The sequence below is a fragment of the Amblyomma maculatum genome, chromosome 11, assembly GCF_055883805.1.
Source record: "Amblyomma maculatum isolate TAMU_Amacu chromosome 11, ASM5588380v1, whole genome shotgun sequence".
Classification (NCBI taxonomy): domain Eukaryota; kingdom Metazoa; phylum Arthropoda; class Arachnida; order Ixodida; family Ixodidae; genus Amblyomma; species Amblyomma maculatum.
The window spans coordinates 124,852,575-124,878,800 of record NC_139354.1 but is presented as its reverse complement, the minus strand read 5'-3'; the positions used below and the strand labels follow the sequence as shown (position 1 = coordinate 124,878,800).

At 42.7% G+C, this 26,226-nt stretch overlaps 1 protein-coding gene across 5 annotated transcripts in view; it reads left to right on the top strand.

Annotated features, from left to right (window-relative positions):
* Positions 1-1,933: 1,933 nt before the first annotated feature.
* LOC146174899 (uncharacterized) overlaps positions 1,934-26,226 on the top strand; it is a 266,551-nt gene continuing 242,258 nt past the window's right edge. For all 5 annotated transcript variants that reach the window (XR_014702011.1, XM_084584108.1, XM_084584110.1 and 2 more), the window contains exons 1-5: positions 1,934-2,122; positions 3,247-3,311; positions 3,869-3,952; positions 14,762-14,822; positions 26,077-26,112. Coding sequence is in view for 4 of the 5 variants with exons in the window: in XM_084584108.1 (XP_084440234.1) it covers positions 3,306-3,311; positions 3,869-3,952; positions 14,762-14,822; positions 26,077-26,112 (187 nt within the window). In the remaining variant the exon portion in view is untranslated. The remainder of the gene's footprint in view (positions 2,123-3,246; positions 3,312-3,868; positions 3,953-14,761; positions 14,823-26,076; positions 26,113-26,226) is intronic.

The window sequence follows — 26,226 nt, the reverse complement described above, 5'->3', positions numbered from 1 at the left end:
TTGATTTTAAAGCCTACCTTTCTTCTTTTCCTGTCTAGGTCATGCAAACGCACAAAAGGCCGACCGTTTGTCCAGCCAGTACCCGAAGTAAAACAGCGTGCATGACACGCCTTTTCGGACTGTTTCTGTTACCTCGCTCGGCCTATGTGAACTAATCATTAGGACTACCATTTCAAACATCGCGAGTTACTCACCCACCACTGCTAGACTAGCTTCACGCGATGCGATTCGAACTTGAAGGTGTCAGGGTTGAGTTTCCCAAAATGGTCGCCAAGGAGAGAATGGTCTAAACCTTTCCATATGTATCATCTCTAACCAGCTTCACGTTCAGTTGCTCCACGACCGCAAAGAGAGTCCCATGGGAACAGTTTTGTGATCTCATGATGCCCAGACGTGATACTACACCAAAAACCTTCACTGGTGAGAAAATACGCTCTCGGCTGCGGCCAACAGCAGAATAGATTCACAAAGCCAGGTTGTTGAGCGTCATTAATCTGGGTTACGATTCCGTGATTGATTTAGTTGGGCCGGGACTCGCACCGCGAGTAAACCGCGAGTTCCATGCGAGTGAAATACTCTATTGCCATGTCGTCACAGCTTTTTTAGTGTGTAGCACTACTAGCCGCAATCACAGATTTCACCGGGGTCTATCCGAAGCCGCCCACTCTCTCTCTCTATACGTGAACTTGAAGCAGATAAAGAAAAGGTCTCAGCATTGAGGAGGTGGAGAAGCCGTGGATCTGTAGTAGAAGCTTCTTTCTTTCTCTGTCCATCCATCTCTCCGTGAACTTGAGAGGAGGAAGGGAAAGTGGCTATGCCTACATCCGGTTGCTGCTGGACGGAGTGTGTGCGCGTGTTTACAAGCCGACCTCCCTTTCGCAGAAGTGTCTCGGTCGCGCAGGTGTTTGGGTTCGGCGCTAACTGCTCTGTCTCTCGGTTTGAGGGGAAAGGGCGCGGAGCCCATAAATCTCCGAAACGCGGCGAAACACGGGCTGTGGAGAATGCACGGCAGAGGGAGCTGCTTTCGGTGCATTCTCAGGAAGATGCCTGGACAAACGTCTCTTAGAAACCGCCGCCCGGGTGCAACCGACCAAGGGCAGCGATCGGAATGTTTGGGCTTTAGGTTTGTGTGTTGCATGTTTTGGAAGCGCTACCGTCGGCGCTGTTTGTCTTTGTGACTGCTGGCCCCCTCTTGCGTGAGCTGAGGGAAGATTTTGGAGAGAGTGTAAATCGCTGAAGTGTATGCATGAAAGGTATAGCGGGGATAAGCGGTGCTACGCACCTACATAGTATTTGACTAACTATTAAAATTGGCCATATTTTTTACACTAAGGCTATATCTCACCCGTTCAGATATGAATTTGCGGCGCAAGCGATACATTCATAGGTGAATTTAGCAGGAAGAGAGCGAAGATGACAAAACGCTAGGTAATCGTCGCCCGAATTTGCGGACGATTGTGGTGCTTAGCTTAAACTGAACAACTTTTACCAGGTATCATATATTCAGAAATGGAAATATTTTAATAACATAGTGTAACCTCGCCCCTAAATATGCTTTTTAGCTAAAGGCAGATTTTAGGCTTGGCAAGAAATTTTTTCTTGATTTCTCTTGCTTAAATATACAGCGTGTTTGACTTCCTCCGCACAGCCACGTCTCTCCTCAACTTTGGATATATAGCCTTAGGTGCGAGCAGTATGATACCATTTTACCGCAAATACATAAAAAAAACATTCCACATTGTCTAGAGCAGCCGGCAACAAAATAATGTTAGTTAAGTACCCATTGTTTGGTTTGTTACTATATCTGCCTGTCGGCTTATATCTTATTTTCACAACATAGATTGCCTAAAATGAGCGATGCGGCATAAGAAGTATCAGAATTGAAATTATTGGTTTCCCACCGTCACACGCTGATCAATATGAAGAGAACATCTGACGGCAGTTTACAGGCCACGTTTGGTGCTATATACATTGAATAGCAGATTCAGCTGTAAATATTTCCGCGGCGCTGAAGCGTTCGCATTTATAGTGAGGAGCGCAGAAAAGGCAGGTCGCGGATAGAAAATGCCTCAAATAACCAAAACTCTCTGGCTTTCTCTATGGCTTATTATTGTACTCACCGGTAAGCCCGGCATTCCTTCTTCTAACTTGTACAATGCCCGTATAAGCTGCCACGTAGCAACTGCAAATCAATGTTTACTTTGCATTAATCCCACACTTGTGTACTGTCAATGAAAAGGCTATGATATGCTCTGAATGTAAAATAGCAATATTTTATATGCGCACAAAGTCTAGCATAACGCATGTCGATGGTATCTTGTTTACCCAAAAGTTAATACTTGAAGGTAAATATCACAAACCATTCGGATATAAATGGCAAGCATTCCGGCATTAGCCACTCTACTATATACAATGAACAAAATTGTGCACAAAACAAGCCTGACTTGTTGTATAACCTGAGCTCGAAACTGAGTGAATAATGCTAGCCATTTTTTGATCAAGGCCATGACCGGAGGTATAAAAAAGCACGAGAGAGGATAATGAGGTTATTTCGTTCTCTTCTATCAATGATGCATGTTACACATTTCAAAATTGCGCTTATGGAGGCGAGATAAGTAATCACGTCGTAGGCGTTGGTATAGATTATCTGGAAGCAAAGAAATACAAAAAGATTATTGCCACTCTTCTGCCTTTTAGCGTTTCGCTTCAAAAATTTCCAGGATATTCATTTGGTCCTAAGACATAAATGAAACTATTTTTGAGGTATCTATCCCTGAATATGCAGAAATAGAATCAAACTAGAACAAATGCAGATAGATATTTTTGTCCCAATAATAGTTTTCAGCATGTTTCATTGAAAAACATGTGTTACTAACGCTAAAAGTATTTCCTCGCTTATCCGGGCCACATTAGCTTGTCTTATAAGATTGACTCCACTTTGGGTATGGTATCTTTCGCGCAGAGATCTGTGTTTTCTCTAAGGATGAATACAGATATTTGTACAGAATAGTGGAGCCCTTCCCTTTGTCGGGATACAAAGGTGAAAGGGGCGTTAAGGAGAGCTGCCCATTTAGAAAGCAGAAATATCCATCGTCTAACAGTATTTGGGTTAATAGTTACACTAGAGGACCGCGTACTTTTAAGGTTGTAACAGATAGCGTATAGTATTTTCAATGTACCTATCTCTCTATTTCTCACTTAAGAGCCATAAAAAGCGGAATTTTTCAGGTTACTTTTCCATTGCAGGTTTCGGATTACCTTAGCGCCATACGAACTCTGCTACTGCCCCATGCACAGGAAGGCCTATGACGGTAATAACTAATGAGATACGGGCTGAGTTTTATCATGTGGACATGAAGCCTTGAAGTACTCGCGAAAGAAAGCGTAAATTATCTGTGATAATATACCAGAAACAATATCGAATTTAAAAAAATATAAGTCAGTGAAAATTGCATGATTAGATGAGAGATATAATATTCAATTATGTAAAAGCGTAGCTTGCTACGAAAATCGGAATGCATCATGGAACCGCGCAAAAAGACAAGCGACAGAGAAGGAAGCGACGGAACAAAGCGCGGTTGTCTTTTTTCGCGGCTTCATGAGGCATTCCAAAACTAACCATCAACTAGTCTGACTATTATACGTACTACTGGAGCCTACGTTTGTAGTTATCGCTTAAGGAATAAAAAGAAGCGACGAGCGTCTATTGGTAGGCGAATATTCCTTCTGCATTGTTGAAATAAAGGGCTTTAAATAAATGGCTGCTAAAACCTTATATGATAATGTAGCCCACAACGCGCCTGTTGACAAACTTATTAGTCCAGCAAACAGAACAAAAATTTACAATTACCGCCATGTTTTATTGCAGTCAAATGTGAACCCCTGTATGTATTGGTGTGTTGTAAATGGAAGAATGTCCGATCACCGATATCCAGATGGCACGCAATGCTCGGTGAGTTCTCTCTGTGTTAACGCGATGCGGAAGGTGGTGCTCAGTCCATAGATTTAAAAGCTATGCCTTATAATCACTTTGCAACAATGATCATAAAATTTGCGTTAACATTTTAATGAGTTAATTGATTTAAGCATACTAACTACCACCAACAATATACAACTCAGGAAAAAGAAACTTAGTAAGGCCGGCTAAGATCCTTTACGGCATAATAAAACTTAGATTGTAGGATATTCTAACATTGTATTGGTCGATAAATAAACCAAACGTGCTCGCAACAATATCAATACAAAGTTTACAGGACTGTACTAGCTGAAAATATTAAGGCACATTAGTTGTGTCATCGAATCTAAAATTAAAAACGCCCCATTTTAAGGAAATGCCCTCTTCTGAAATATATGGTTAACTTCGCAAGTCAGAAAACACGCGCTAAATATTTGCGTCGATTCTCAGCCGTAGCCTTTCTGCAAACATTTGTTAAAAATGGGTAAGTGCTGCTTAACATCTGTTCACGTCGCTTCAGCATTAGTTTTTATCCCAGCCCTGAAGAGAAATTCATTATAACCCGTCTGCATAACACAATTTTCAGAGTAAGGATTTTACGCGAAATACTTCAATGCACAATTCCAAAAGGAGTACATCGAGGCTGCCAGCGATGATCTTCCGCTGTAACTGCGAAAGTATTGTTCTGATTGGTCGAGTTTATACAGCTAGAAAATAACAGCTCAATCAGTGTAAATATCTCTATAATTTACATCTAAACTCATGTGCATTCCGCAAGATGCATAGTTTTTTTCTGTTTTGTTCTTTATAAAGCCACTCTCATATTAGGCAGCCCACTGCATACGTAAACATTTTAAAGAAAGCATCACAATGAGAAACAGGAAAGAAGAGAACAAGAAAAGGATGGACTAGCAACTGAATATTTATTGAAGGAAAGAAGACAACGAAGACTCGCTCTGAAATGCGCGCGCGCAACCCAACCGGTGAAATGGCAGGAAAAGGAGATGTCGCTCCCAGGAGCAGACGAAAAATTGCGCTGGAGTTCATGGTTGCTTTTATGCGATAGCATATACAGGTTCTTTCTTTGAAAAGCCGCCACCGCGGCAGGCAGTGGTCGGCAACGCTCCAGATTTGCCTAAAGTGTCATGATGGTCACAATTACGTGGCCAACAGATGGAATTTCAATCTAATCCCCAAAAAATCTATGGGCTTAGGATAGTGTCCCAATTCAGCCAAACGTTAGCGGCGAGATGGCTCCCTGAGGATAAATCACAAAAAGGAAATGAATATTATGGGGGAGGAGGAGTTAAGCATAAGTTGAGCCCAGTTACGCGTGTAGAAGCTCTGCTAAGCTTGGTTCGTATTTTGTAACATTGATGAAGACGGTTTGAATTTGGCACAAGGTTCCTTTTCTTAACGAGGAGACACGACAACGTTTAACATCTTAATTTGATTCCATGATTTATTATACAGTTTTAATAAGATATTTGGTGGAAAATGCGGTGCACTGCCTATCTCACTTATAGGTGCACACTTATATGATTTACGTCGAGGTTACACTGTATTTTACTGTATATTGTAGTTCGTTTCTGAGGAACGACATGTGCGACAACTGTCTTCATTTAATATCCTTCGGAGAAAGCTCAAGGTTATTCGAACGACGACACTCGGGATTTCGAAGTTGCATCCCTAGTTGAAGACCTCACGCACCAAACAATTAATTCCTTTGTGGCTAAACTCGAGGCCTAATGAATACCGGGCGGGTACTCAACGCATAGGTGCAAAGGGTCCTTGGTGCCGACCTTGGTAGAAGGGCGCCCAGTGAACGAATTGTGTTCGGTATAACTTTCTAACGCAACGTTTGTTTAGAACGTTGCCGATGCTGGACTAATCATAATAAATAGCTTAAACATTAACGACAAGAACTCCGACAAATATGCGGAATGAAAACATCAGCAAAGAATTAGTATGGCTAACCCTAAGTAGACATAAGAATAGGTGCTACTCCTCCACAAATGTCTACGAACCTCAACGACATTTCAGCGTGATCGGGAGTACACAAAGGTGCCGAGGACATTTTGCAGGGGGAGGTTGTCAACAGTGATTAACGAATCAGCGGCTTTGTTCAGAACTGACACTCCAGGCGCTAAAGGCGTATAGGCAATAAATAGCCAGCAGTAACGGGGGTAGGGGATAGGAACAGTACGCAATAGCCATTGCCTACCAGCTGTGTGAAGAAGCAGGTGGACGGTGTAGAAGAAGCGAGCACCGCGGTATGAAGCGATAGCCCAGGCTACCAGCCCTCATGTAACGCCCACAGTAGCCAAGCCGTATGAACATTGTTCCGCGGCCTAGGGGCCACACGAGTTGAATTGCCATGGCAGGCTAATTTTCATATTACCCTTTTATGGAGAAGGAGAGCGGCGATTTGGCAGCTCCGACCAAACGTGCATTCAGGCAACGGTACGACCAGTAAGTGCGTGGCCAGGTCAGCTGCCACCTACTTTCGGCCAACGCCTTGCTCGTGCACATGAAAAACACGCCCACCAAGCTACGGAACGACATAGCAGAGCTTCCCCTTTAAAAGGTGCTGTTAAAGGCGCCATCGCGTTTACTTTCAAGGCGAACCTGAAGCGTGGATTCAATTTTTAAACTACTGGGTTAGTTTGATTTTAGCAATATTGCATTTATACTTATCGGCGTCTTAAATTTGATTTCATAAAAATGTTGTCGCGCAGACAGCCAAATCCTCAGCAATCAGCTGAGATGCTGAACGGTGAAAACATTACGCAAGTGCGACCTGGCAGTTTGATGGAGTAGAGTGCGGATGCGAGCGAGACAGCAGAAAAGTGGACCAGAAAAGGCCGTGATGCGGGAACTAACAAATATTATTAAAATGAATAACTGCGAAGGTAATCCAAGTAATACGGCTTGTTGCCATGCCATCAAAACACTGTTTTTGAGACCACTAGCAACACTTTGCCACTTATAGTGTGGTTGCAAGAGAAAGGAATTTTAGTGCCTTGGGGGCCCACTTCTATTATTCAAAATAGGAAGAAACCGTTTAGCATGTTCTCTTAGGCAGCTGGGACGTAGTTTTCTTCCGGGACGTTCTCCAAAGGATTCCTAAGAAATTCTCCACTTCACCCTCACGGAGTCAGATATCTGCCGAATGAAAATAAAGACGTTATTCTTTATGATATTGTAATTGCGTTAAGCCTGCATAGTATTTGGAGAAGTAGGATGGCTTTGCATCACACAGAGTTTAACACACGGCCGCTGAGAGAATATTTTAAATATTCATTGGGAGGTATTATAGAGCTCTCAAACTTATGACTCCATTCCCTGACTGGCTAACGCATTAAAACAATAAAGTTATTGAAATAATTTTAGTGAAGCTACACCAGTCAAATACAACTAAGGGTTCTTGTGTAAGTATGTATACTTTGAGTGCAGTAAAGAAGCACTACTGTGGCAATGTGTTAATTCTACATAATCGAATGCCGGAACACAAAAGTTCGATTCCGTCTCTCAGTACACCTCTCCTGTAATATTTATTTTTACACTTTACGACCATCTAAGAAGTTACGAACATAATATCGGGGAGAGTGTTTCTCTTTATAAAATGATTTATGTGATGTTCTTTAGTGTAAATAGCTGTAAAACCAATCACGAGCAAGCCCGGCTCTAAGGGTATGACCGTGACCACAGGGTGCACTACCATAATCTTTTTACGCCTTCCCAGGGTGTGTATTGTCTTTTCCTTGCGTCGAGACACACTTCTCAGCCGCAATTACCGTTTAATTAGTTGACAGAAAACCAGTAAGAATGAAGAAGTTACGAGGCCCTACCACTGAGAGATCGTAGCGGGAAATTCTGATCGGTCGCAATCCAACCCGTAACCTCGCTTTCATGCCCTTAGATGGTGTACATCTAGAATAGAACATTTGTTTGACATATATACTTACTATCCGAGTTGGAAGTCGTGAAGATTCTTTATTGCCACTATATAGCTGATATACCGCTATACATGATAAGCAGTCAGTAGGAAAGCAAAGCCTTGGCAGTCAGCCGCCCCCGGTGCAGATCCGCTTTTGCAATAAACGTGGTGGATACAAGTTACAGAACAATCTTTCAGGCGCACTTGCTTCACGCATCAATATCGGCCTTGCGTCTTCAGTTCGTTGTATCAAGCCAGAAGAAGCCGAGTGCTTCCTTGAATCTCAGTAGTTTTAATTGTACAATATTTGAATTTAAAATTTACAACAATGAACTATATCATATATATCGGTTTCATTGTTTTTGCAGCCACAAACGTTTTAAATGTATCATCTACGCTCACCACCACGTACGCAATAAAAATCGCGTCTTCTAGCCGGGATTAATGTGCTTGAATGATATTAGTATTGAACAGAATACAATAGGATTCAGCTTAGGTATTTTGTAATGCGGTTCAGAGATCCAGAAAATCTTTCGGTCTATTTTCAGTGTAGCATATATGTGGTTAATGCAGCGCTTGTCAGTGGCCCACAGAGCAGCAACGCCAAATGCAATTTAAAGCTTCAGACTGGCTTCCCATTTTCGAACATGAAGCTGACTAGCGTCGTCACTACACAAAACATTCTTTATAAATCCATTCGAACTGCTCTATTGTAGGGTGGGGAAAAGTCAGAAGGGGGGTGGGGGTATGGAAAAATGAATAGGAATGGTGATTCCCTGGCTGAAATGCGATTGCATTTGCTTCAGTAACAGGTGAATTGGATCTGTTGCAAAGAGTACTCAAATTTTTTGCAGACAAACACGAAGGTGGCGTTTCGAATTCGTTCACGTGAAAAAATTATGGCTCCTCGGTTTCCGAGTATTCTAAAAAAGATACCAATATGATACACTGAATCGTTCACCACGACTTCTGAATTGGAGTATTTGCCATCATTATATTACTTCATGACCCAAAAGCGCACTGCTCCTAAACACGTTCAGGGAAAAGTTGGATGTTATTATAACTGTAATCTCAAAATCTTATCATTGAATTTTTACACAATCCTCGGCCAGAGGCTTGACGTGGTGAAAGGTAATGTTGACTGTGGTTTGCGCAGAACGAAACCTACGTAGATATCACTCATCGTGTGCTACTAACAGTTCCTTGTTTCTCGTATTGCATTGAACCGTAGTTTCTCCTCGATTGTTTAATGAAGCGTGTCAATAAAATATACATAGGAAATGTACGACAAAAAAGCAGTGAAATAGGTCCGTCATTAACATTCGGACCTTATGATTATTTCTTATGGAATGATAGAAACCTGTACATTGCACTTCATGGATCACTGCCTTGTCGTGGCGGAGGGGCTTGCGAAACTCGATGAAATCGTGAGCTGTGCTGTGTAGGGCCACCCAAGATAGACAGGTCACGGCAGAGAGTTCTGACAAAATGTGATTCACTAGAGAAGGTAATGGCAACCCACTCCAGTATATCCTGCCAAGAAAACCCTATGGCCAGTCACAATACCATTAATGATATGGTACCGGAAGATGAGCCCCCCAGGTTGGAAGGCGTCCCACATGATACTGGGGATGAACGAAGGGCGATTCCTAGTAGCTCCAGGACGAATGAAGCGGCTGGGCTAAAGCCAAAAGGACGCTCAGTTGTGGTTGTGTCGGGAAGCGACTGGAAAGTCCGATGTTGCAAGGAGATATATCACATAGCAACAGGGAATGTAAGTTCTATCACGCAAGGTAAACTGGATGTCGTCAAGCGAGAAATGAACAGATTTAACATTGATATCTTGGGTATCAGCGAGCTCAAGTGGACCGGAACGGGAGAATTTAACTCCGGCGACCATTATGTCTTTTATTGTGGGCAAGAATCCAAGAGAAGGAATGGGGTCGCTCTCATAGTAAACAGAAGAATGAGCGAAGCAGTGCTTGGATACAACTCCGTAAACGACACTATGATTTCACTTCGGATCCAAGGTCACCCTTTCAACATAACAGTTATCCAAGTCTATTCACCGACCACTACTGCTGAAAAAGTTGACGTTGAGAGATTTTATGCGGGCCTACAATGCCTTTTAGACCGCACCCCATCATCAGACGTCGTTTTTCTCATAGGAGACTGGAGTGCTAAGGTCGGGAGTGAAGAAATATCCGGAATTACGGGCAAGTTCGGTCTTGGTGAGCCAAATGAAGCTATGTAAAGGCTAGTAGAGTTTTGTCAAGAAAACAACCTGACCATAGCGAATACTCATTTTTAACAGCACAAGAGGCGCCTGTACACATGGACTTCACCGGACGTTCTGTACAGGAATCAGATCGGTTATATTCTTAGCCGGTAGAGATGGAGAAGCGCTATACAAGCAGTAAAAACAAGGCCTGGGGCCGATTGTGGCACCGAGCATCAGCTTCTTGTTGCCAAAATTAAGCTTCGATTGAGGAAAACACAGAAAACTAGAATGCCTTTCCGGTATGATCTGGATAAAATTCCATTGGAATATGCTGTAGAAGTGCGGAATCGATTTCAAGAATTAGATCTAGAAGACAAAGAGCCCGAAGAGATGTGGACTAATGTTCGTGATATAATACAAGAAGTTACTAATGTAGTTCTAAAGCAAAAGAAATGCAAGAAAGCAAACTGGTTATCTAAAGAGGCTTTGCAGATAGCTGAGGAAAGGAGGATGGCAAAAGTTATGGGGGATAGAGAAAGATACAAGGTTCTCAATGAGGATTTTCAGAAAATAACAAGGAGAGAAAAGAATGCCTTCCTGGACATACAGTGCCAAGCAGTTGAGGACAACCGCCAATTAAGAAACACAAGTGCTCTGTATAAGACAATTAAAGATATCAAAGGAAGCTTCGGTGCTAAGCTGGGCGTGATAAAGGACAAACCAGGCAAGGACGTCACTGAAGCCTCAGAGATAAAGAGGTGGCAGGAATACACAGAAGAACTTAACAAGGACCCGAATGTGCAAACCTAGCATAAGACGGTTGTGATTACTGATCTCGAGCCGGGCCTCCTGAAGAGTGAAGTTGAATGGGCCTTAGCCAGCCTAGCTAAGAACAAAGCTAGCGGAATTTATGGCATTCCAGCTGAGTTGCTTCAAAACCTCAACCATGACGCTGTTAACATTCTGCATACATCATGTCAGAAGATTTGGGCAACCGTGCAGTGGCCACAGGATTGGAGGAGGTCAGTTTACATCCCCATTCCAAAGAAAGGCAGTGCCAAAGATTGTTCCAACTACCGCGCGATCGCGCTTATTTCGCATGCTAGCAAGGTGATGTTGAAAATCCTCCAAGGTAGGCTGCAGCAGTATGTGGACCGGGAGCTTCCGTAAGTGCAAGCTGGGTTTCACAAGGGCAGAGGAAGTAGAGACCAAATTGCCAACCTTCGCTGGATCATGGAAAAAGCAAGAGAGTTCCAGAAACCCATCTCTTCTGCTTTATTGATTATGCGAAAGCGTTTGACTGCGTAGATCACAGCAGATTGTGGCAAGCTCTCCAAGAGATGGGAGTTCCAATTTATCTCATCTGTCTCCTCAGGAACCTGTATGAAGGGCAAGATGCCACAGTTAGAATTGGGCATGGTCTTACTGGTTGGTTTCGATTGAGAAAGGAGTGAGGCAAGGCTGCATACTGTTGCCCTGCCTATTTAACCTATATGCAGAGTGCATCATGAGAAAGGCCGGTCTGGACGAGTCTTCAGCTGGAGTGAAGATTACTGGAAAACGTATCAACAACCTTAGATATGCGGATGATACCACTTTAATGGCAGAAAGTCAGGTGGAACTCAAGAAACTTTGTATGCGCGTACAAGAAGAGAATGAGAAGGTCGGGCTTAAACTGAACATTAAAAAGACAAAGATCATGGCGTCTTGCCCTATCAAGTCCTGGAGCATCAAGGCACAAGAAGTGGAAGCTGCGACAGATTTTCTCTTCTTGGGCTTCAAGATTACCTAGGAAGGAGAATGCAGCCATAAAATTAGGAGACGCCTGCATCTAGGAAAGAGAGCAATGGTTAGCTTTGACCGCCTAGTAAAGGGAAGAGAGATTAGTCGCACAACCAAGATCCGTATATCTCGTGTTATGGTCTTTCCAGTTGTGATGTATGGATGCGAGAGTTGTACTGTGAAAAAGGCTGACCGCCGAAGAATGGACGCGTTTGAATTGTGGTGCTGGCGAAGACTCTTGAGAGTTCCTTGGACTGCCAGATGATCAAATCAGTCGATATTGTCGACCATAAACCCTGACTGCTCATTGGAGGGTCAAATCCTAAAGTTAAAGCTCAGCTACTTTTGTCATCTGATGAGAAGAGAGGAGTCGCTGGAGAAATATTTGATGTTGGGAAAGGTTGAGGGTCGCCGGAGAAGGAGTGGGCAGCGAACGCGATGGTTAGATGGCATCCTTGAGGCAATGCAGATGAAGGTATGTGATGTTAGGAAGATAGTGAGAGACCGGAAAGCGTGGCGTGATATGGTCCATAGGGTCACGAAGAGTCGGACACGACTGAACGACTGAACTGAACTGAACATGGCACACTGGAGCTTAGAGCGTTGTAACACTCATACCGACTGCTCTGCCTTGGGTAAAACAGGACTGGGGAAACCAACCACCGCATAAAAAGCCAGGAGGCAAAGCTCTTTACTACGGTGATTCACAAACCCATGACTTTTTCGGAAGCGCGGAGCGCTGCGAGGTGACGCAAATATTTTGCGTCACATTTACAGCTGCGCCTTACAGCTTGGTCCCACCTATGCTCATCTATGCTCCCCCTGCAAGACGACGGATAGCAAGGTAATCCACATAAGATGCAGGCAGCTCTCCTGCCCGATCTCCCCTGTTTGGGTTTTAACTAAACACCGAACAAAACGTTCAAGAGATAGACCGTGCAAAGGGGCTGCAAATATGGCTAACCGCCTCCGCAGGACAGGGCGGCGACAAAACCACGACACTTCAACAATATTTTAACAAGCGCAATAACGTTTTGGATAATGGATAAGCGGCAATACATTGTGTTCCGTGCAACGATGTTCAAGAACATCGTTGCAGGTCCGTCCTTATCAGGTTTAAACTAAAACGCCGAGACGTTATCATAAAGCTAATAGAATTTATTACGTTCAAACGTTCAAGTTCGACTTCTTCGGCCGATTCGACTTCTTCGGCGCGACTGTCAAAGAAGCGAGCAGGAGCACTATGGCTTCCGCTTTCTCTTTCTTGCCACAGTGTCGAAAGCCATTCAAGGTGAGGACGACAGAGTTGCCGATAGCCTGCTGTGTGCTGAAATGGTCATGATTCGACTTGACTCCTTCGATAAGGACCGGGACCTCCGAGACAAGTGATCGCTTCTTGGAAATAAACAGCGAAGTCATATTTCTTGCAACGTTCGATGAGGATTTGCATTTTGTGTGTAGTGACCGGAAGTAATTTTTTTTTGTGGTCACATTCCCAGATTGAGACTATTTTGCTTTGCGAAAGTGTGATCACGGTATCAGTAAATTTCAACACGACCGAAATAGGGTGACCATCAGACTTGAAAAGCGGCATTATGAACAAATTTCAACGCCACCACAAGAACACAGAAGCGCAGTGAGATTGTTGGTTCACGGCCACAGAGAAAAGGAGGACCTTTCAATGGGCACCGCGGGCAGCCCTTTCCCGTGCAGTTGTAGTGCGACGGCAAGAAAATTGCCTTCTAAGAAGCGATCGTATTGTCATTGAAACAAGAATTATTTGTGAGTTGCCTAGTGGCGTTATGGCATAAAACACTCACAAATGCAATTGTAAGTAGGCTTCTGAAATCTACCGCACACTGCGCATATATTGTGGCCGTCATCAACTTCAAGCAATTTACAATGCTATACATTCCCTCCCACCAGTTCCTACATTCAATGCAGTTCATCTTTACACAGACTCTCTCACTGCCCTTAAACAGCTTAAGGCCGTACGACGCACATTCCAAATAACACAGTACATACATTTGCTATGTTCAAAGTACCCATGTCCTATTCGCATACACTGAATTCGCGGCCATGCTCGCGATCCACATAACATACAAGCAGATGCTATGACGCATATAAACACATCAGATGATCCACCACCTTCCCCTCTTCCCCCAGATCCGTTCCTGTCCCACGTTTCCGATTCGCAAGTTCTGCGCCACCGAACACGCGCTCTCATTCCGCCGTGTTCGCACCCTCTCCCCCGTAGTCTTACTCGGCAGGAGGTGACAGTGCGCCGGATCCGGGCAGGGGCGGCTCTGACCCCATCTGTTCGACATCGATGGCGGGAAAAAGACCTACCAGTGACTGACAGGTGCCCTCACCGTGACACTCCACCTGACGTCTGCGATGTGCGCCACTTGTTGTGGACGTGTCCATCAACAACGCACATCAGGCAACGGATAATCATGAAGGTGGGCCTGCGGTGGAATCGCGATAGTGATTATGAGAAATGGACAATGGACAATCGCTATACTGCCAACCTTCTCGAATTCATAAGCACAACTGGACTGTACTCCTTTTTTTAACTTTCTATCTCCTTTATCCCATTCCCCCTTTCTCAACTTATGCCTTGTGGCAAACTCTTCGAAAAAAAAAAGCTAACTAAACCGGGCATGAGAAGGCTAGTTTCCCTTCTGCTCATCTTTTGTCGTCACTTGTGAAAATAAACCGTAACTATGCGAAAACATTTGCCTATACGAAAATTATGAAAATTAGATTGTGCCGCTACTTGAGAATATTTACATATTAAACTAGCGTTTATCCAGATACACTACCTACCGACACTGCTTCATTAATATTTTGTATTCTTCAGGTTGACGGATCAGAAAGCACTCTAGGACGCTGCCGCAATGGAGTATGTGACCAGGAAATGGGTACGTATTCGTTGCATTAATAAGTAGGAAGGCAGCTATAGACGACCGCAGTATAATGGCCGCCTTGACTATTCATAAAATATTGGCAAGGATAGAAGTTAGAAGAAGCAATGCATGACCACCCCCGTCGTGGCCAATAATATGCTGACACATGGTCGCACATGTGGGCTTCTGTACTGTATACCGCACTGAAGTAGTGTTTTAGGGTGTTTCCGAGGGTACTCTGAGGCAGCGGCGTAGGCAGTGCTAATTAAAAGAACTTCAATGAAAGGTGAATGCATTAGCCGATCAGAAACATGAGGTTTCAGTAGAATTTATGTCGTTTGTTCCTTTTCGGAAGGTTCTTTAAACCCTTCCTGTTATGTAGCTCGGCTTAGGGAAGACCAGGAGGCGTACTTGAAGGTGATGATGATAGAGCATATATTTACAGCAATGCATATATATACAGAGAGTAAAACTGGAAGTTGGAATGAATTTACAAAAAACGACACTGCGCTACTTTACTCTTCGACCTAACTAGTTAGAGCCTAAGCAGAACAGCCGCGTTACATGCCTACGCATGGAGCCTCAGCTCAGACTGGACTGAACTCTCTTGAATCGCGTCTTATTTTACACCTCCACAAAACAAAGAAATAGGGGCGGTCATTTTCAGAGGCCAGCTCCACGCATCAACTGTCGAATAAGGAAATATGCTAGATGGGCACAGCCCCATGGGTTGGCCTTAGCCTCTAACACAGGCCCCACTAGCAATACAAATTACAACAAACAAAGCACAGCGAAAACTCTTTCCCCAGTGGGGATGTCGAACCCTCTCCACTCGGGAGACTTTCTTCCCATTTGTCGCCCGCACACCGCCACCCCATCCACATTGCCGCTGCTGGCCGAATCCTTTCCACAGTGCATTGCCCCGCGCCACCCATATTTACCACTACGAGTAACGACATAGAAAGGGAAAGATCAACCAGCCGCCATTCCGCAGGTGGCGCCGGTTTAAAGGGGAGCTTCTGGCTTGCCCGCTGTGAGCACAATACCCGAATCAACTCCTGAATGCTTCTTCGGGCGCTCTTTTGTCGCGTCTGCAAACAGGGTAAAATTGCTTTCCCACTGCTCAAAGTTGCAGTGTAAAAAAAAAGAGGCGGAAGGGTCATTTGGGTGCTCGCTACCGGCCAGTACGAAGGGTGCCATACATGCGTGCACCTGGCAGAAGTTCCGCTACGCATGTTCCCATGAATGACCTTCGGGCTAAAACGGTCTCGCAAATCCGGCGCCGACGGTCCGCTCGGCTCCCCCCCTACCCGCGGCACGCTTGTAGAAGGGAACCGCTTTTACAATACCAGAAGCAGACAGTCGGGTGAGGGCGCCATGCAGAGACGCGCACCTGCAAGTGTTTATCGTTGGGCGCGGCCCTACAACTTCTGATACTTTTTTTCAAGCATGTTCAACTACACACTCAAGCCACAGATCGTGTGGTGAAGCGTCCTCAAAAATGCAATGAGGCCATTTAAACATCCCCCCCTCTCTTTCTTTGGTCCACAAGTGTCCACCTCTGAAAATGTTCTGGGTAGAACCCTGATTACCTTGCATACTAAAGTTTTTAGCATTATAGAAGCTCTAAAAATAGAAAACTTCCTTCTTCACATGAGCTCCAATCTGGTCTGTACATCCGAAAAAGCCAATTTAGGAGGACTCTGTTGATTAAAGTCGGACACCAAGAAACCTTGGTGCTGCTTTATAAATCAGACAAAGTAATAAAATGAGCACTTCTAAGCTTTACTCCATTTCAAATGAAAGGATACCCATAGGATGCATTTTGAACAATCACTAAAAAAGCGACATGCATAGCAAAACTGACACCCTTATCATAAGTTATTAACGTCGAGTTCTGTATAAACCTTGCAAACACTTCATAATGAAATAAGGAATTTGTAGCACCACACTATTGGTTTGAAAAAAAAAAAGAAACTTCCTCAAACCTTTCAACATGGTCATGCTCTCTCAGGGTTCGAATAGGCACTCATCAGTTTTAGAGAGAATGACAGCTTGCTATATACAGTTTGCATACCTGACAATGTCCTCTTTTCCGAAGAAAGGGTTCATTGACAGCGTTTCAGTGGTCCAGCCTTGACCATTGCGGTTCTGTAGACCACAAGACATGGCAGAATCGTGCACAGTTGTCAAAAAGTTAAAATGTCTAGTCATACAACACGCCAGTGCAATTTCAAATCGAACACTGCATGCAAAACTTTCTGCAGTCTATACACTTTCTGAGACTAGATATTTTAATCATGACATTTCCATTGTCATATGTGAAATAGAAACATTTACACACCATGCAGCACTAAGATAAAAAAGCCAGGTAGTACCAGATAATCAGTGCCCCATAGTCCACATATAAGCTAAGTTAATAAAGAGGCTTTATGTATTGTTAACATTACACAACCTTCATTTAATAACGTTTAAACCCTACAGATATCTATTCAATCCTGTGTCACACTGTGCTGTTAATCTGATAACAATGATATTTTTCTAGAGCAGACATAGGCTTCAATGAATGCTATTTCTCATTTCCATTGATTTTATCATTCAGACACTGCCTAAAGTACTTTGAAGGTAGGTACTGTACTGAGGTTGAAGTGCACTTAAAATGCTTAAAGAAAGCTGTAATAAGGCAAATCTAAATATGTTAAGTTGCAATTACAAGGAACCCTAAATATCAAAATAAATATAAGATGAAAGTGGTGAAGAGAAAAGGCAGGAATAAGACAAAAATCATAATGCAAAAACCAATCCAGAACAAATGCGCCACCGCGCGCATTGTTTCTTCTGTACTCTTGCTTACAGCTTGGAGCTAATCCATCGGTATCAATCATTAATAGAATATTATTACGGCTACTTATATAAAGAATGACGCGTATTCGCCAGTGCGAAGTTGATAAACTTGACTCAGGCTATGCAGTTGAAGTTTTTAAAGTAGTAACGAGACTATTCACTTTCACACAAATAAAAAATGTCACCAAGCCTACTGACGGACCTCAAGATATCACAGCGGCTAAATATTAGTTAATTGCGATGGCCGTGTAAGTACCATCAAGGGTTCAAATTACTCGGCGCCGCATTTTGCGGTGCTCCTATATTCATAGCTACGTTAACGTTACACTCAATGCGATGCACGTGAGTTAAAACAGTGCAGCAAAATAAGTGCTTACATCAGAATAATACCCGTACATATCTGAAATTGTAGTCATCTAGAATAACACTGTAGATAAAACCACTGCGATACTCGGCGCATATCATCACAGAAAAGGAAGAGCAGCAGACACTTTCAAGCGTTGAGCTTTCATGAAAGAGTCAATGCAATTTAGTAAAGTACTCACATGACGAAATTTCCTCGATAGTGAAGTCGGAGAGACGTGCGAGAACATTCCGTGTACTCAACGAGAGGTGATTGGAATGGTGCAGTAGTGCAGCTGGCTGTAGTTCGGCTGACAACTGCACTACAACTAGCATGGCGGCGGCGCGACTTCCGGAAAACCGGCGCATGCGCAGATCGGTTGGTGGGATCGGTCTATTGTAACAATTCTCCTTATTTTTCAGTCAAATATTTGCAAATTTATTCTTTCATTTTGATCAAATATTTGCTACCATCCCTTTTTATTGCGCGCTCAGCTTTCATCACCATTTTCTTTCCTGTGCTTGATCTACTCGGCCAATTCTATTCCCTCTATAAGGCTGGAGAGCTTCTTGCCATGTCGTTTGGTAGACAAGCCTTTGTCTTCTCAGAGATCTAACAGCTATCGAACAATCTTGCCATCTAATTATGCCGCACAGTGCGGGATGAAATTGCAGATATCTGTTTTGTTCGAACCAAACTAAGCTAAATTCCAATAAAGTAATATACCGAATTTCGCTCAGCCTGCTTCTAGCTTCCCGCAAACTCAAATTCTGTTTTCCTGTTTCCTTGTATTCTTTGTTCCAGCTTCGGGGAATCGGAGAGTTGATCAGTCAAGGTTGACATTGTCGCATACTCTCAGGCCCCTACTCATCCTGCATAATACTAGAGTCAGAACACATTGTGAAGTCTAAGTAATGCTAATTACCGCTTAGTGTCTACTTTGAGCTCTTGGATGTCCACCTCCGGTTCGTTCCTTGGCGAAGGAAGCTATTCTTGTCGAACGAATTCCTTCCTTTTGAGAATTGTTCTGCACAACAGCAGCAGCGACAGCAAAGTGTGCAGCATTGAAGTTGCCCCTTATTCTTGCGCAGGCCGATTCCCGACGCAGCTGAGCTCACATTCCATTCTCGCCTGCTGCCATCACCTAATAGCTGCACCACACCAGGAAGCGATGACACGTGCAAGGTTTTCTGCAACTGCGTACGCCCAACCTTCCGGAAACAGTCCTGCTGGCCTTCCGGGAGCCCCTGCCTATAAATTCAAATCGCGATCTGCAGATCATCACAACAGCAGCAGCGACAGCAAAGTGCGCAGCATCTAAGTTGCCCCTTATTCTTGCGCAGGTTAGTCCTGTCACTATGGTGCTTATTTCTTTATTTTTTATCAATTCATTGTTCTGCTGTCGCTGCTGCTGCTCTGGTTATTCATTTGTATTGACCATGCACTGCTGTTCCTAACTAACTAAACAGATTGAGCCTACAATTTCAGCGCTGTCTTTAATTTTGCTCTGCATATCGCAAGCGATATGTCAGTTAAAGAGGCCGACCTCCAGAAGTTCAAAGAGGAAATAAGGCAAGAGCTGAAAGTGTTTCGCGAGTCCATAGAAAGGGATTTGCGCAGTGAAATACGGGATTTGGAAACTCAACAGAGAAATTTGGTTCAGAGTCTTGAATTTTCTCACGGAACAATCGAGGAACTAAAGCAAAAGCTAGAGGCAGAAATCTTGAAAAGAGAAGATCTGGCAACGCAAAATGAATCCCTCTGCGAAAATTGCTTTGCAGCAGAAACTAAAATTCAAGTACCTGAAGACCGAATGGTCTCTCTGGAACAGTATTCTCGGAAAGCAAACATCGAATTTCAGGTTGTTATTGAGTAAGAAAATGAAAGCTTGCCAGATTTGCTTTCTAAGATCGGTTGTGCTGTGAACGAACCAATAACGGAAAGCGATATAGGCGTCTGCCATCGAGTGCCCACGCGAAAGACTGATAAGACAAAAAGCATTGTCGTACAGTTTAAAACACGCACGAAACGTGATGCTGTTTGAAGGAAAGCAAAGAAAGCGCGCCTGACAAATGATGATAAAGCACCTGTTTTCGCAAATGAGCACCTCTGTACAACACTCAAGAAATTGCTTGCCATGGCTGTGAAAAAGAAACACGAGCACAAATGGAAATCTGTCTGGGCATTCAACGGCAAAATCTATGCAAAGCAAGCAGATGGCAGCTCAGCCGTGTTGATACCGCGCGAAAGTAGTCTAGAAGAGATATTTTTTAAACAGGAGTAAATCCGATTGTGCTGAAAACAACGAACATTGACAATCATATCATGGATTCTGCAGTGAATTATCAAGAATTCACTTTTCCTAAAAATGTTGAAGTTCCAGAAAACCCTTTTGAATCAGTTCTGCATATCAATGCACGGTCGATGACTTGAAAAGAGGACATGCTTACTTCATTTCTCGATGACTTTAGTTTTAAATTCAGCATTGTGATGTTATCAGAAACATGGTACTATGATTGATGCCAAATGTTAAAATTAAAAGATTACAATAATTTCTTTTTGAATCGTACAGGCACACGGGGCGGTGGTGTCGCGGTTTACGTTACAATGCGCAAGAACTGCGAAATTGTATCCGAATTTAGTAAAGTAACGTCTGACTATGAGATAATAACCTTACAGAGCAAAAATGAAACCATATCAGTTGTATATCGTCCACCAGGAGGTAGCATGAACTCTTTTATGCAGTTTTTTTTGGCTCTTGCTCGAACATGTATGCAGCAACAACTTCCGTCTCTTCTGCAGTGGCGATTTTAACATAAACATACTTGATGATACTAAAGCTACTCGGGACTTTAACAGTGTGGTGCATTCTTCTGGTTTTTTGAACTTAATAACAACATCTACACGAATCACTGTCAGTACTCAATCGTTGCTCGACTTCATTTTCACAAACAATAATACTGCTGTTTACAGCTCTGGCACTCTAGCATCTGACATAAATGACCACTGCCCTGTATTTATGACCTATCAGACTATTTTCAAAGGAACAAGGTAACGCAAGGAGTCGCTAATGGTTCAGTCCGTCACCGAGAATAGTCTGGAATCGTTCAAACAAGACATAATTGCTTGTGATTGGTCTACGGTCTTCAGCAAACTAGATGTGAATAAGGCATACACTGAATTTATTAAACTCTTTGTGAATACATACGCAAAACATTTTCCGTTAGTATCAGCAAAACCATCAAATAAAACAAGAAAACCATGGGTTAACCGGCAGCATTTAAAATTAATCAGAAATAAAAACCGCCTATATCATTCATTTCTCCAGTCGCGCTGTGAAGCTGCCCTAAAGGAGTTTAAAAAAAACCAGAAATCAAGTAAACGCGGAGCTAAAGCGGGCAAAGAATGCATATTATGCTAACCTGTTAGCAAATATTAACAGTCAACGGCACGGTGCTGCATGGAAATTTATAAATAATGTCCTTGGACGTGATGGCTCTCGTTCAATTCCAGGAACAATTACAGTAAATGGGCGTAATCTGAAAGATTGTGACTTGGCAGATCACTTCAACCACTACCTTGTAAACGCCGCACTACCAATTTGTATTTCATCAGATACAGTTTCCCTAGCTTATAACAGTGTTGAAAGCATATTTCTTGCTCCTACTGATGAAAACGAGATATACAACACATTCATGGCCCTAAATAACAGTAGGTCGTTAGATGCCGACGATATTCAAATTAAACCCGTGAAATACGCATTAAAATTCTTAACATCTCCTTTAGCTCATTTTTTCAATCTGGTACTTGAGTCTGGTATATTTCCCACTGCTATGAAATGTGCAAAGGTGTCTGTATTATTTAAAAGAGGGGATCATAACATTGTATCTAATTACAGGCCAATTTCCAGACTCCCAGTGTTTTCTAAGGGATTAGAAAAGCTAATTTTTTCTCGTATCGGAAACTTTTTTGACAAGAAAAATTTTTTAACAGACTCACAGTATGGTTTTAGAAAAGGTCACTCTACTGAGGCTGCTTTGCAAAGCCTGAAGGAAATAATTTTGGTAAATATTGATAATAATTTACTTACAGCAGGAATATTTATCGATTTCAGCAAAGCGTTTGACTCCATCGATCACAGTATTCTCATTAATAAGTTTCGATCTTATGGAATTCATGGAAAAGTTTTGGCTCTACTGCAATCTTACCTGGAAAATAGGCGCCAGTGCGTATGCATCAATAACGAAAGGTCATCTCTCTTACCAATAGTATGTGGCGTACCACAAGGAAGTGTTTTGGGCCCCCTTTTATTTAACACTTATATAAATGATATTGTCAACCTCAGTTCGATTTGTGATCTATGCTGTTGATAGTACCCTATTTATTTCTGCGAATAATATCAGCCAACTAGTGTTAAAATCTAATGATGTCCTTATCAAACTCTCAGCCTGGAGTAAAGCAAATAAAATCAAGGTAAACCCAATTAAATCCAAAGCCATTATATTTTGAGCTAATAATAAAGTAATTCCTCCCCTAGATCCATTCATTTTTTAAGACCAGCACATAGAGATAGTTCACGAGCATAAGGTTCTAGGTGTATACTTTTCTTCGCAATTAGATGGGACGCTCATATAAACCACATTTCTAGAAAGCTCTAGATTGTTACTGGTGTGATTTCACGTTGTCGCACATTGCTCCCCATAAGTGCTAAACTACAAATTTACTATGCTCTGTTCCTTTCTCATGTTAACTACTGTACTCTAGTATGGGCAACAACAACTAAAACAAATATGAACAAGCTTCTTGTGTTGTACAGAAAAATTATTCGTCTCATCGTAAACTTAGAACCCACATCAAATGTTCAACCCTTAACAACATCACTTAATATGATCCGTGTGGACAATATTTATGAATATCGTTTGTTACAATTAACATATTTCGGTTCGACAGGTATGGGTAATTTCTTGGTAAAACTTGCATCTCTTGAACACGGCACTGCAATAGTAAACACTAGATGCAATGACACATGGTCTCTACCACATTTTAGAACAAACTACAAAGTATAATCATTGGCTCATAATCTTCCCGTTTTTCTCAACAAGCATAAAAACACAGTTGGTTTTAGTCCTAAGCAGTTAAGAACCTACTTCGTGCATATATAATCTATTCATGCATGTGTTCTTTAAATATCATACTCACCTTTGCGAACTTTCTGCATTGAGCTTGTTCCATTGGTTTCATCATTGATCAACTTTTTTGTTTTGTTTTCATATCGTGCTGCGGAGATATACATTGCATAATACTTTTAATGTCATGGTCATATTGTTAAGGAACTTTTGGAATCTGCTGTTTGCTCCTGCTCTATTGTGTACCGGTTTCCTGGGCCTCTGTCAAACTGTTTGTACAGCTTTTAGCCCAGGCGACCATCCACTTGTGGGAAAATACATCTAATTTGACTTGATTTGATTTGAATTCCATCTACTAATCCTTTATCGCGTGCCAAATTTTATTCATGTACTATAGCAAACTTTTTTCCCAACTCGGCATCGAAGCAGCTCGTATTACAATATATTTCGTGTTCATCACGGTCATTATCGGATCCCAGTCTCAAAAGAACCATTTGACAAACTGGTAATCGGGACCTAAACGAGAAAGCCTTTTCGCTTTCAGCTTTTGCCTGTTATTGTGTTTCTTTGCAATGGCTGTCAAAACTTCTTTACATCAGACAAATTGCTCTCTATTGCCAGCAGTATCATTATCCACGAGGAATTCTACGCGAAGTTTCTTCTTTTTACTCAATCACGAGGGAATAGTATGTCCCCGCTCAGTCAGGCAGGTCCTTTGCTTCTAACGTCTGGCGTTCCCCGACGAAGCCCGACCACACTTGGGCTTTACAGGTTATGATTATTTATAAGCAAAATTGCCCACACTTCATTTCACTTAGAGGGCACTTTCTCCGCTCAATACTCGAGTTCAGTCTCTTTTGTCGTCTCCGCGTTCACCGTGCTCCCTCCTAATCCACTCTCCCTTCGAGAATCCTCCTCGCCGGATACTTGACTGCTTTCCGTAGTTCAACTCCTCAAAGATCCGAATGTTTACTAGAAACTGGAAACCGTTGCAGGCATATACCGCTGCTCCCAGAGGCGGACAGGGGCAGCTCGCATGACACAGGCAGTGTGCCTCGCGGGAGCCCATATATCCTTCCTCGTTACCGCCCTTCCTGCGCCCGCTCTCCGGTGTTCACCACCACTTCGCTGTCCTTATTTCAGGAATGTCTTCCGTCCATAACGCTTGGCGGAACCCACCACAGACACATCATCATCACGGTCATAATCAGAGTCATCATCATCAACCTGACTATACCCACTCCAGAGTGAGGGCCTATCCCATATTTCTTCAATGAATCGAGACTGTGCTAGCTGCATCCACTTGTCCTACGTGAACTTCTTAACCTCATCCACCCACCTAACTTTCTGCAGCCCCAAGCTAGGTTTTCTTCCCTTAGAATCCAGTTTGTTACACTAAGCGACTGTCGGTTATTCTCTCTTCGCACTACATGTCATTTTGATGCCATTTCATCTTCTTGATTTCCACTCGAACGTCAGTGACGTGCTTTATTTCTCGGACCCACACTGCAAGCTTCTTATCTCTTCAAGTTGCCTCTACAGCTTTTCGTTTCATAGCCCTCTGCGTTGTCTTAAAATTAAGTACAACCCTATTCGTTAGCCTCCACGTTTCAGCCCCATAGGTGGGGACTGGTAAGACGTAACTGTTGGAACCTTTCCTCTTGAGTGATACCAATAAGCTGATAGTGGTGCCAAATGCGCTCCATCCCAAACTTATTCTTGTTATTTCATTCATTCATTCATTCATTCATTCATTCATCCATTTATTCATTATTACTGTAAGCCTATGGAGGCTATCAGAGATGTGGAGAATAATCAATAATCACATTAAAGAAGGGAGCACATTTCAACAACTACAAAAGTCCGACACGTATATAAAAGCAAATACAGTGGACGTAAAGCAGAAAATCAAATAACACAAAAAAGGGAATTCGATTATGCAGAGGGACAGATTTTATATATGTACGTTTTATGCAACGTATATTTCAGGCTTTCAAGAAAGGCATCTAGAGTATTACTTTTTACAATTAAGTCAGGCAGCATGTTCCACTCTTTATTCACTCGAGAATAGAAGCAGTATTTAAAACAATCATTATGAGAAAACGGCACAGGAAAATACTTACTATGGCGATGTCTGGTGGCTCATAGTGTGATGTATTAATCTGGAAGTGACCATGGATTAGAAGCAAGAGGAAGAAAGAGGGAAGAAAGAGGATTAGAAGAAAGAGTTACTTCAGCCTTTCTGTCTTAGTGCGGCATTCTAGTCTTTCGAGGTTGGCTGATCGGCATAATTCGGTCGGTGAATCGGTTTTGCGGTATTTATTGAAGACAAAATGGGAAGAAAGTCTTTGAACTTTGTCAATTTTTGTTTTGTGAGATGCTGGGTAGGGGTCCTACACAACTTACCCATATTCAGGTACCGGCCTAACCAGGCTCCTATAAGTGAATGTTTTTATATTGGGAGTTGCATGCACTGCGGATAATAAGACTGAGCCTCCATATTACTCTGTATTCGTATCTATATGTATCTCTATCTGTATCCAAAAAATGTATCTGTAACGTAATGTATCTGTAGCATACATTATTTTTGTGCGTATTCCAGCTTAGGTCAGAACTGAAGGTCAAACCAAGATACTTTTTCTGTTGTACCCTATTAGCTTGTTTAACTGCTATGTAGTAAGGACATATCATATTCTTCCTGTTAACAGACACAATTACTGAGTTCTCAGGATTTAGTACGATTTGCCATTCAGCGCGCCAGCCTTCAATTTCTTGTAGATTAGTGTTCATGGTCGGCACCTGCAGTTACTACCTCCCTTAAGTAGATATATTCGCCTACTACTTCTAGTGCTTCTCTACATAACGTGAGCTGCTGTTCCTTCCCGGGGCTATCGAACATTCCTTTAGTCTTTTGCTTATCGATTTTAAAGCCTACCTTTCTTCTTTTCCTGTCTAGGTCATGACAGCACACAAAAGGTCAACCGTTCGTTCAGTAAGTACCCGAAGTAAAACACGCCTTTTAGCACTGTTTCTGTTACCTCGCTCGGCCTATGTGAACTAATCATTAGGACTACCAATTCAAACATCGCGAGTTTCTCAACCACCA